We start from the raw sequence: 10,368 nt of genomic DNA on the forward strand, positions 1-10,368 counted from the left end.
AGGCACACTGAGCCAGACAGCGAGACAGTGTCGGAAAAAAAAAGAACCAGTCATCACCAGTCTGTCACATTATTGGACGGGACGTGACAAGAGCGACAGAAAGTCACCGACAGCTGACACCCGCCGCGATGGAAGGTGAAATGCAACCTGCGGACGAAGGGCTCTGCGCCCCGAAAATGTGCCGACAGCAACGGGGTCCGTACAACACCCTCAAACCCTTCCCGAACAAGCGGTCGGTGGGGAAGGCGCGGTTCGACAGACCCACAATGGTCGATATCCCGCTGTTTGGCGAGGGTGGCGGGCATCATTACAGCTATCATCTCGGTCACCATCATCCCTATCAACAGCATCAGCAGCAGCAGCGAGTGCAGCTCCATCAAGCCTCCGTCCCCACCAGTAGCAGCCAGCAGCATCACCCGACACCGCAGCAGCAGCAGCAGCATCGTTTCCCCTGCGAAAACAGGCCCAGTAGTCGGGTCGCGACATCCACCTCGGCGGCAGCGGGGAGCGGAGCGGCAGCATCACTTGGCAGCCAGCGGCGGGGAGCCAGCAGCACAGCGGTGCACCAAGACCAGGACCCCAGATATCCACCTGGAAGAGCCGCGCTCAACCACGCATCTCCGGACTGCACTTACGGGATCAGCTCGGGTATTTGATTTGATTTGATTCACTTTATTTATCCCGAAGGAAATTAAAATGCCACGTAGCTCATAAAACAGCCATAAAAACAACACAAGACAACAATACACATAGCCTATAGAAACATACAAGATAAGGACAGACCAAAAACATCCATGTACGTTGTTAAAAACAACGGGTATGGCTTGGAACTTTGTTTGATTGTGTAGTTAAAAGAAAGTTGCAATTCGTAGTCATTTGATGCCATTTGTGCAAGAAATGCAATCCCATTTCACGTTTTCTATGCGATGCTTATACGTTTTGAGTGTCCTGGGTTGTAGCCTACTTCACAGATCTATTCAGACATGCTAGGCTATCATGCGCATTTAGGCACTCAGTTTGGGAAAACATCCGTTTCTTTGTCCCAGAACCTCACCTGTCAAATGGTCCTCTCTCCCTCATCCTTTCACACTTGCATTGATGATGGGGGTGATACTGTAATGCGATAGAAGTTATTATTCGATGTGTGTGTGTGTGTGTTTACTCTTGTAGTGCATGAATTCAGTTACATTACACTGACATTACATTAGTCATTTAGCAGACGCTTTTATCCCAAGTGACTTAGCCTACAATAAGTGCATTCAACATATAGTAGGCTATAGATAGTCAAGCAAACTGCTAGTTGCCAGAAAGCATAGGTGCATTTGTCCTTTCTAAACAAGCAATTAATTGTAATGGTGTGCACAGAATTATAACTGAGAACAAATCTCAATGGATGGCGCATTTCTCAGAACATACATCCTATCTAACTCCTGAAACTAAAGGAGTAATCACAACCCATGGTTAGGCTACTAATTTAAAACAAATTCTTATCTTTCCCATTCGGTAGATATGAATCTCCTTATCTCTGCTAGCAGATGGAGCCATGCTTTAGTTAAGTGTATTTTAATCAGGCAATCTAGAGTAGGCTACAATCCTCAGCACTACTGTATATGCATTATATATATAAAGTAAACTATAGGGCTGCTATTAATGTACTGTTGTTGCTTAGTATCTATGGCCTACTGTAGACATGTCTTACTTCCCAAATAGTATATACTGTAGGAGATATACAGTAATTGCCATCATCATAAATGACAGCCTCATTTGTTCTCTCAACCGCATCACACCTGACCTAGCCAGTCTTTTGGTAACTGGGTCACCAACATTACTGGCACCAAACCCCATGTTTGCACCATTCCAGGGAGTTTGACTGTACATAGTGTGTATTATGAATGCAAATTCCCTACGACTGTGATGCACATTCCCTGATGATAAGTGAGATCAGAGCGTTCTCCCCCCGGAGGCAGCGATGGTCTCTCCTCACCCCAGAGAACAGTGGAGATCAGAGGAGGCGCGCAGCACCGACTCAGATCACCAGGATGCAATAAAGACAATTGCGTTTAAAAGCTTTCCCAAGGACTTGTGATTAAAATAAATGGGGCTCGTAAATTTTCCCTCTGCAGAGCATGTTGTGGTTAATGAAATTTTATGAGGCTCTCATCTCACATCATCGGGAAGGGGGGGGGGTGATATCAGATAGCCTACATCTCGTCGAGTAAACAGAGACGGGGTGCATATTAATAAATGCGACATCTGCACCAGGCCGATAGACACGTCTGACTGGCTGCCAGAGCACCGAGGGCCGCCCAGTTGCAGGGGCGCCGTGGCGACCGTCTGAGCTCATAATTACCTGCTGGGTTTGCCTGTGCGAGGGTGTCGGGACTCTTCGTCGTAGATTCGAGGCGCGCCGCGTCTTCTCATTGAGACGTGCCGAGACTGCTGGGAGAATTAGGTGCCAGGAGAGCAGTCGTTTAGCACGGTGGATTTGCAGCAGCAGGATTTGGTTATGTTGGTTTGCGTTGGTTGCTTTTGTTATGAGAACAGGGAGGTATACTTCAGCTTGAGATACGGTCATCCGAGCAAAGTTGTTTTCTTGGACAGGGGATGTGTTGTAAAGATAAATACATGTAAAGAGATGTAACTACCAGAGAGAAAGAATGAGGAGTCAGAGAGAGTGAGTTGTGTTGTGTGTAGAGGAAGTCAGAGCAGAGATGCAGAACCCACAACGTTTCACAGCTTTTATCGTTCACCTAACTACGTGACGTGCCCCCCTTGCCCACACCACAGGAAGCACACTGGAGGAACACCCTAACCCAACACTCAGGCCTATAGAGCCACATTAAGTTGGTTTGCCTGAAGGGCTGAACATCAGTCTTCTCACAGTGATGTCTGAGTTCACACTGCTTTGTGCATATTTGAATGTTATTCTAAAAAACACCGCTTTGCTTTAGTGCCAAGGAAGTCAGTGCAAAGAAGAATTTGTCCCCAAGTAGTCTTGATATTTGAACACTATCATGCCAGTTCAAAATAAAGTACCCTTCTGCTTTTGCCTGTGTTCCCCTCACAGAGAACCGTCTGATCCTGGACGCCTTTGCCCAGCAGTGCAGCCGAGTCCTCAGCCTCCTCAACAACGGTCGGCTCCTGGAGCCCTCCCAGCTGTCCAACCACATCAAGCAGGAGGAGGCCTGTGTGCCCGGGCCTGGAGGGGGTCAGGGTGCAGCAGGTCACTACCCCGCCCTGGGGAAGACCAGACCCGAGGAGAGCACCTCCACCAACGATCCGGACGAGGAGGCCCAGCGGAGCCAGTGGAACCAGCAGCAAACCTCCGCCTTCCTCCGCATCTTCACCGACTCCCTCCAGAACTACCTGCTGTCCGGGCCCCCGCAAGGCCCCGGCGCCGAGGACGAGCGATGCCAGGCGGCGGAGCCCGAGTCCGGGGTGTCTCCCGCACACAACCTGGGGGGCTGGAGCTCCCCGGCTCCCTCGGAGTCCTACGGCCACCCTTCGTCCACCCTGCCCGAGGAAGAGGAGGAGGAGGAAGAGAGCTGCTGCCCGCGCTGCCTGGAGCTGGAGCAGGAAGTGCTGAGTCTGCAGCAGGAGAATGAGGAGCTGAGGAACAAGCTGGAGAACATACCAGGTATCACGGGGGCCTGGCACCATAATGGCCGTTCATACATAGTCAAGCCACCTCAATTACCATTAGTCACGGATAGGAACAAGGTTTTGTTTTGGGGTGGATCACAAGGGATTTCCAAAGGCTTTCAAATAACTACCTCTACTGAAAGGTCTCCTTAGCTTCAGTCTGTTTATTCAGTTGGACATCGAAGACTACGGGATCCTTTCTCAATCCCAATCTCAGTTCTCATGGGTCTCTGTATCACTCCTACACACACACCATCACACCCTTCCTAACCCAGCCGCCAAACATGAGACGAGGCTTGAGCCAAAGCCTTTAATCTGACGCTCGCTCTCATTGCCTAGCTTACTCTCCCTTAAGGTTCCCAAATTCCCCCGCGTCGCCAAGACCTAATTAGCAGTAAGACACTTCTATCTGTCTCCCTGCTGAGCGTCTTAAGAGAGGTGTCCTATACTGGAATATACACAGGCTTATTGAATAGCAAAGTCTAAAGTATACTATAAGGGACCTATTAGCAGCAAGAAATGGGCAGTAGAATCAATGTGGGTTATTGTGCCAGGAATGCACACAACCAGTAACACACAGCGGGTCCATGTGTAAGTAGCTTCCCAGACAGATTTGGCCAGTACCTTGTTAATTGGTCTGGGTGAGAGGAACACTGCTACTTTGAGTCATTTACTGTGCACATTGGCCTGGATCTCTCCGCAGCTCCCTGTCAGAATGTTCTAGACTTCTTCAAGAGCGTTCTGCAGTTCCACAACCAGCTGGTGCAGCCCATGCCAGAGGAACAGCTGACGGAGGTGAGGAACCCACGTCAGAAAATAGGTCTTGCTGAAGAATACCATTTTTCCAATCCTGCCTGCTTTTGTGAAGAGAATGTATCAGTCAAATACATAATACAGATGACATAACTTGATACTTAAACCAGCAGGGTGAACTTGTACATCTAAAGATCTCTCTCTACAGGACACAGACATAGTCATCCTTGATGGGATGGGATAAGTAGATGAGGATGATACTGATAGACTGATAGACGACGGATAATATAGTAAATTGCCAGTTTCAGAACCTTTAAATGTCTATCTGAGTACCTAGGACTGGAATACTTGATACACATGGAGAATAAATACTCTGTTCTATTCTGTCTCTACAGGAGGAAGAACGGAAAACAGTATTTGAGGTTTGATTTTGTTTTTTTCATTTTTAGCTGAATGAATGACCTGTACTCCTTTCTTAAAATGACATATATTCACTGCCCCAACTGAAAGCCTAGACTAAGTACAGTCATCAAAGTGAAATTAGTCGCATAGAAAGTGAAACTGCCATTCAAATGATGTCCTATTACAGTAGGTTGTGAGAGTACCGCTTCCAAACAAGCAACAAATGAACCAAAAACTGTGCTACTGACAGTATTGTGTTATATACATGTGTTATATACACTTATCGCACACAATTTTGTATTTTGCACTGTTATTTGCACTGTCTTGTCTTTGCACTGTCCTGTCCTTGCACCCTGTCTAATGTTGTCTACCCATCAGTGTTATGCACCAACTGACCAGAACAAATCCCTCGTGTGTGTAAAAAAAAACAACCTGGCAATAAAGCGGAGTAGTAGGAAGCCAGCACACCTGCTGTACCATAGAAACGCTGCCAATCTCAAGGAAGACCTTAGGGTCAAAAGTGTTCCGAATCTAGTTACTGTAAACTCTGTTATTACACACATTTAAAGTAAATAACCATTTTATTACATATAGTTATTTGTACTTATATATAGTATAGTATACACATTGCACTATTATTAATGTGTAGCAAAGGTGTGTTATAATCCCATGTGTGATGGACCAATAGATGGCAGGACACTTAAAATAATACCATTCATTCATTCATTCATTCATTCATTCATTCATTCATTCGTTCATTCATTCGTTCATTCATATTGATATACAAAGAATCCACTTAAATCTTACCTACGCTGTGCCTACTGTACCTACGTCAAAACCCTCATTCACTCATTCCAGAGATAGTAGTACCACCTCTCATTTTCTCACCCGTCACCCTCTCTCTTCTCTCCCCCAGGGCGGTAAGCAGCTCCTGGGGAACTACCCTCTCTTCATCACCAACAAGCAGTGGGACGAGGCGGTCAACTCCTCCAAGAAAGATGGCCGCCGGCTGCTGCGGTACCTCATCCGCTTCGTCTTCACCACCGACGAGCTCAAGTACTCGTGCGGCCTGGGCAAGAGGAAGCGCTCGGTCCACTCAGGAGAGCCCGGGCCCGAGAGAAGACCCCTCAACCCCGTCAAGGTCACCTGCCTCAGAGGTCAGATCTATCTGTCGATCGGTCTGTCTGTTTGTACAGTATGTCTTTCTGTCTACCTGCCTGTCTGTCTTCCCGCCTGTCTGTCTTCCTGCCTGCATTTCTCTGCTTGCCCGTCTGTCTAGGCTATGCGAAAGAGTTGTATGCGTAAAACACACGATGACACTAGCCATGTTTCCATCCACTTGTCAATCGAATTGTGTGAGGATCGCTAAAAATATGAATGCGAATAAAGCCGGTGAACGTGCGTTTCCATCTAGAGCTTTAAATCGGATACAGCATTTATCACAAAAGACTTTTATCGAACAAGAGAAAATCCGATGAGATCGACAGTACAAACTTTTTGTCGATTTTCATGATTTCTAATCGAATATTACCGTTTCCATAAGGCATTTTTAATTCGATATAACTTAATTCGCATAAAACGTGTGGATGGAAACATGGCTACTGTCACATTCCGCCCTGCTCCTAGTGACTCTTCCTCCTGCTCTAGTGTTGTGTTTCCCTCTCTGTGCCCCCCCATCCTCCCCCCTCCCCCCGTAGCTCCCCTCTGTTCTGTGCGTTCCCCTCTCCCCCCTCTCCCCCTGCCGGTCCCTCTGTGCCCCCCCATCCTCCCCCTCCCCCCGTAGCTCCCCTCTGTTCTGTGCTTTCCTCTCCCCCCTCTCCCCCTGCCGGTCCCTCTGTGGTTTGTGTTCCTGCGATACTGCACACCTGCCTCTCATCGTCTCGTTATAACTTAGCGCCGCTAAATCGCTCCGCTTCTCTCGTTAGCTTCTTTGGTTCTCCGTTCTGCCCCAGTTCCTTTGTTCCCTGTCAGATCCTTGTATTGTCTTGCGAGTGTTAGTACAGTTACAGTGTTCCTGCTGGATTTGGATTAATCTCACTGAACCTTCTTCCCCTGCCTCCTGCATTTGGGTCTCACCTCCACTATCTTGTACGCACCCCCCCAACCTGACAGACACAATTGTTTCCCTTTCAGAGTTCATCCGAATGCACTGTGCTTCCAACCTGGACTGGTGGATGCCGTCCGAGGAGCAGATCAACAAGGTGTTCAGCGACGCGGTGGGCCACGCTCGCCAGGGCCGGGCGGTGGGCACCTTCCTGGGCAGCAGCGGCAGCAGCACCAGCAGCCTCTACATGGAGGGCTACGACGGACACCTCTCACAGGACGAACTGTTCCCCAAAGTCTCCCAGAACGGCCTGGGGGACTGACGAGGGGAGGGTGGACGGTAGGAACTGTGCAGCAGCGCGGGATCCCAAAACGCCCGCCTGCGACCCGATGGACTGTCACACCTCTCCCTGCACCCTGCCTGCCCCGCTCCCTGTGATGCTCTGCCTTGTTCCCCCCCCGTGTCCTCACTCCCTGTCACACGCCGCCACGGACCTGCTCCTTAGATTTGTTTTCATGTTCCCCGTCAGTCTTGTGTTATTTCGTTGTCCTCGCCTATCTCCCCGGTGACTTTGTTCCCAGCCTCGGCGTCTGCGTTCGTGTTCCTGTCGGTTCTCCTCGTCTCCTTTTAGTTAACCCTTCACTCTCTTCCCTCCTGTGTGTCATCTCCTCCGCCCTGATTAGTTCACCTTCCCCTCGTTGATTAGAATCAGCTGCGCCTCGACCTCGTTCAGCCCCAGTTCCCTCGTTCTTTGTCAGTTTGTCTTTTGTCATTGCGTGTTCCCCTCATGTAGGTCTTGAGTACGTTTGCCTTGTGTACTTGTTTGGAGAACCTTTCTTGATTAAATTCTTCACTGAACCTCTTCTTCGCCTGCCTCCGTCTGCATTTGGGTCCTGCCTTTGCTGCCTACACACACCTGCTGTGACACAGACAGGAAGATGGACCTACTGTGGCCGTCACACGGACAGGAAAAAGCAACATTCCAGCGGACAGCCCTCATATGGAGTTATTTTCACTTTTTTATGCTTTTTTTGTTTTTTTTGTTGTGCCAATCATTTAGACTATTAGGGTGCATCAATTGTTGTACCGTCAATTGTACATTGACAGGCGCTGTTGATCAGTGAGCTATAAAACGTAGTCTTCCATTTCCCACCTTTTGGTTAAGTTACCTTCCAAATTCTCTCAAGGGAGACAATGTCAGTAGCTTTTCTGCTCTACAAATTAGGAAATACCCGATAAATAGTGGTTTAATTGCTGAATATGAAGGCCTCCATCATACTGGAATACTCAGCTATTTTTTGAATTATTATTGTAATGTCTAATGGGGAAGATTTCGAATTTTTGTTGATTTTGAAAAAGATAACTGACGATGCCCTGAAGATTGCATGTAGAATGCTAAGAGTATCATGTAAAAACTACTGGTTTTTGCCTTTCACCTTTTTATTTTGCTTTTCAGAACTACAGTACCCAAAATGCTAGAGAACCTGCAGTTTATGTAAGTCTGAACCTTCCACATGTTACAGTCTTACCATAGGACCATTTACAATTGTCCATTTAGAATGGTCTCTGTTCTGTCCGATCATCATAACTATAAAACTAAAACAAATATATCTATAAAACTAAAACAAATATATCTAATAAGTTAAACTTGAAAATAATGATGTTTTGGGTGGCATTGCCTTCATGTGCATTGCCTTAAGTGTTATGGTGACTTCAACCAAAGCAATGCCTCTTTGTGAATAGTTGCACCAGTACAGTAAGTAAAAAGAGGGCTCTACTGGGTTTTTCCATAGTTATGGTTTATACACTTTGTTTTTGGACTTGGCTCGAGACTGCTCGGCATTCATTTTGAATGTACCAAATGTATTACACAACTACAAGTTGGTAGTAACATTGTTGACATTGTAATAAATATGAAAAAACTGTGTGTTTGGAATAAAGGTATGCTGATTGTTACGGTTAAAAGTAGACATTTGTATGTGAGGTACTCTTTACTCCAATCCTATCTCAAATGCCTCAGCCAAGTAGAAAAGTGCCACAGAAACTTCAGCTATGAGATTCTGTTGTTGTGCATAATGTTTTGAATGTGATTACCTGTGATTACTGTACTTGATTACTGTACATTTTGTAAAATCCTTTCCTCTCAAAGTGGCTGTGTGACACTGTGAAACACTCCAGGCTGATTTTTACAAAGAAATGAATAGTTGTTGTTGTTTTTATTTATGATTAAATAAACCTACAGTATACAACCTGATTTGACCGGAGTTGTTGTAGCATAGCACACCATCCATCCATCCATCCATCCATCCATCCATGCATACATGTACAGTGCATCCAGAAAGTATTCGTATCCCTTCAGTTTTTCCACATTTTGTTATGTTACAGCCTTATTCCAAAATGGATTAGTGCTAAATTCTTACTTTTTTCCTTCAATATTCTACGCACAATACCCCATTATGACAAAGTGAAACACGTTTTTTTGAAAGTTTTGCAAATAGGCTCTGGCAGGGCCACTCAAGGACATTCAGACTTGTCCCGAAGCCACTCTTTTGTCATCTTGGCTGTGTGCTTAGTACATACCCCTTATGTTTGAAAGAAGAGACTGAGCAGTGTTGTCTGGGACCATCTTGTTCATCTGTATATGTGGTGTGATGCCTTTCTGTGTACAGGACAGATAAAAACCACATCAATCTGAAGCAAGTCTCAGAGCCATTCCTGCTAGTTACAATGGTGAACTGTAAGCTAGCAGGAACTGTAAACGGTATTACAGTGGTTACACTAGATAACTGTATAGCTAACAGTGACAGGTATAGTCAACTTTACATTTTTGTGAACAAGTTAAACAATTAGGCCCTACCTGTCAGGATATTTTGTGGACAGCTTATCTAGCTAATTAGCTCTAGCTAACTGAGCTAGCACTGACAGGTCCAATAAATTTCAATGTCTACACTTTTCTGAACATGTTAAACAAACAATTGTCCCTGATACTTGACAATTTATTGCAGAACATTGTTTTCGTGTTTTCCACAGCTGATTTGTAGGCCTAGTCTTCACGTTGACCTGACCAGATGAATTCGACAGCAGATGACAGTCCATAATTGCGGCAACGCTACACGACCGCCCTCTTCAGGTGGATGCCAAAACTTCACCTGAGTATCCCCTCTTGGCATTCCATACTCTTGTACGGGTCTGACTGCAGGCAATACACTCTTTTCTCCAATAGGTGGTGCCACAACCATTATAGCTGCAGGAAAGTGGTCCTAACCTCCTTGGACCTTGTGTTCATGGGTTGGATTTGGCTCATGCGCTTAACTGATGCATTTTAATTTACTTTTTTACTATGTTCTTTCTGTTATAACTGTTCATGCATGTGTCTATATTACAATAATAGTAACTAGTAGCCTAAATACATTGTAATTGGTTCTGTTGAACATGTTGAACGTCATAAAGGTTGGATAGGGGGCGTTTCTCTTTAATTCTGCAGTACCCATCCTACTGTATGCAGGCCTATTTTCTCAGGGAGGGTG

At 46.2% G+C, this 10,368-nt stretch overlaps 1 protein-coding gene across 1 annotated transcript; it reads left to right on the forward strand.

Annotated features, from left to right (window-relative positions):
* Positions 1–128: 128 nt before the first annotated feature.
* On the forward strand, positions 129–7,163 carry bend4 (BEN domain containing 4; the record flags this gene model as incomplete). The annotated part of the gene is made up of 6 exons (XM_084459447.1): positions 129–648; positions 3,068–3,637; positions 4,346–4,437; positions 4,791–4,817; positions 5,714–5,954; positions 6,931–7,163. The coding sequence occupies 6 exons, from the start codon at positions 129–131 to the stop codon at positions 7,161–7,163; spliced, it is 1,683 nt and encodes a 560-aa protein (XP_084315573.1).
* Positions 7,164–10,368: the final 3,205 nt, after the last annotated feature.

Source organism: Borostomias antarcticus (assembly GCF_949987555.1).
Source record: "Borostomias antarcticus genome assembly, chromosome: 28".
In the NCBI taxonomy this organism is placed as follows: domain Eukaryota; kingdom Metazoa; phylum Chordata; class Actinopteri; order Stomiiformes; family Stomiidae; genus Borostomias; species Borostomias antarcticus.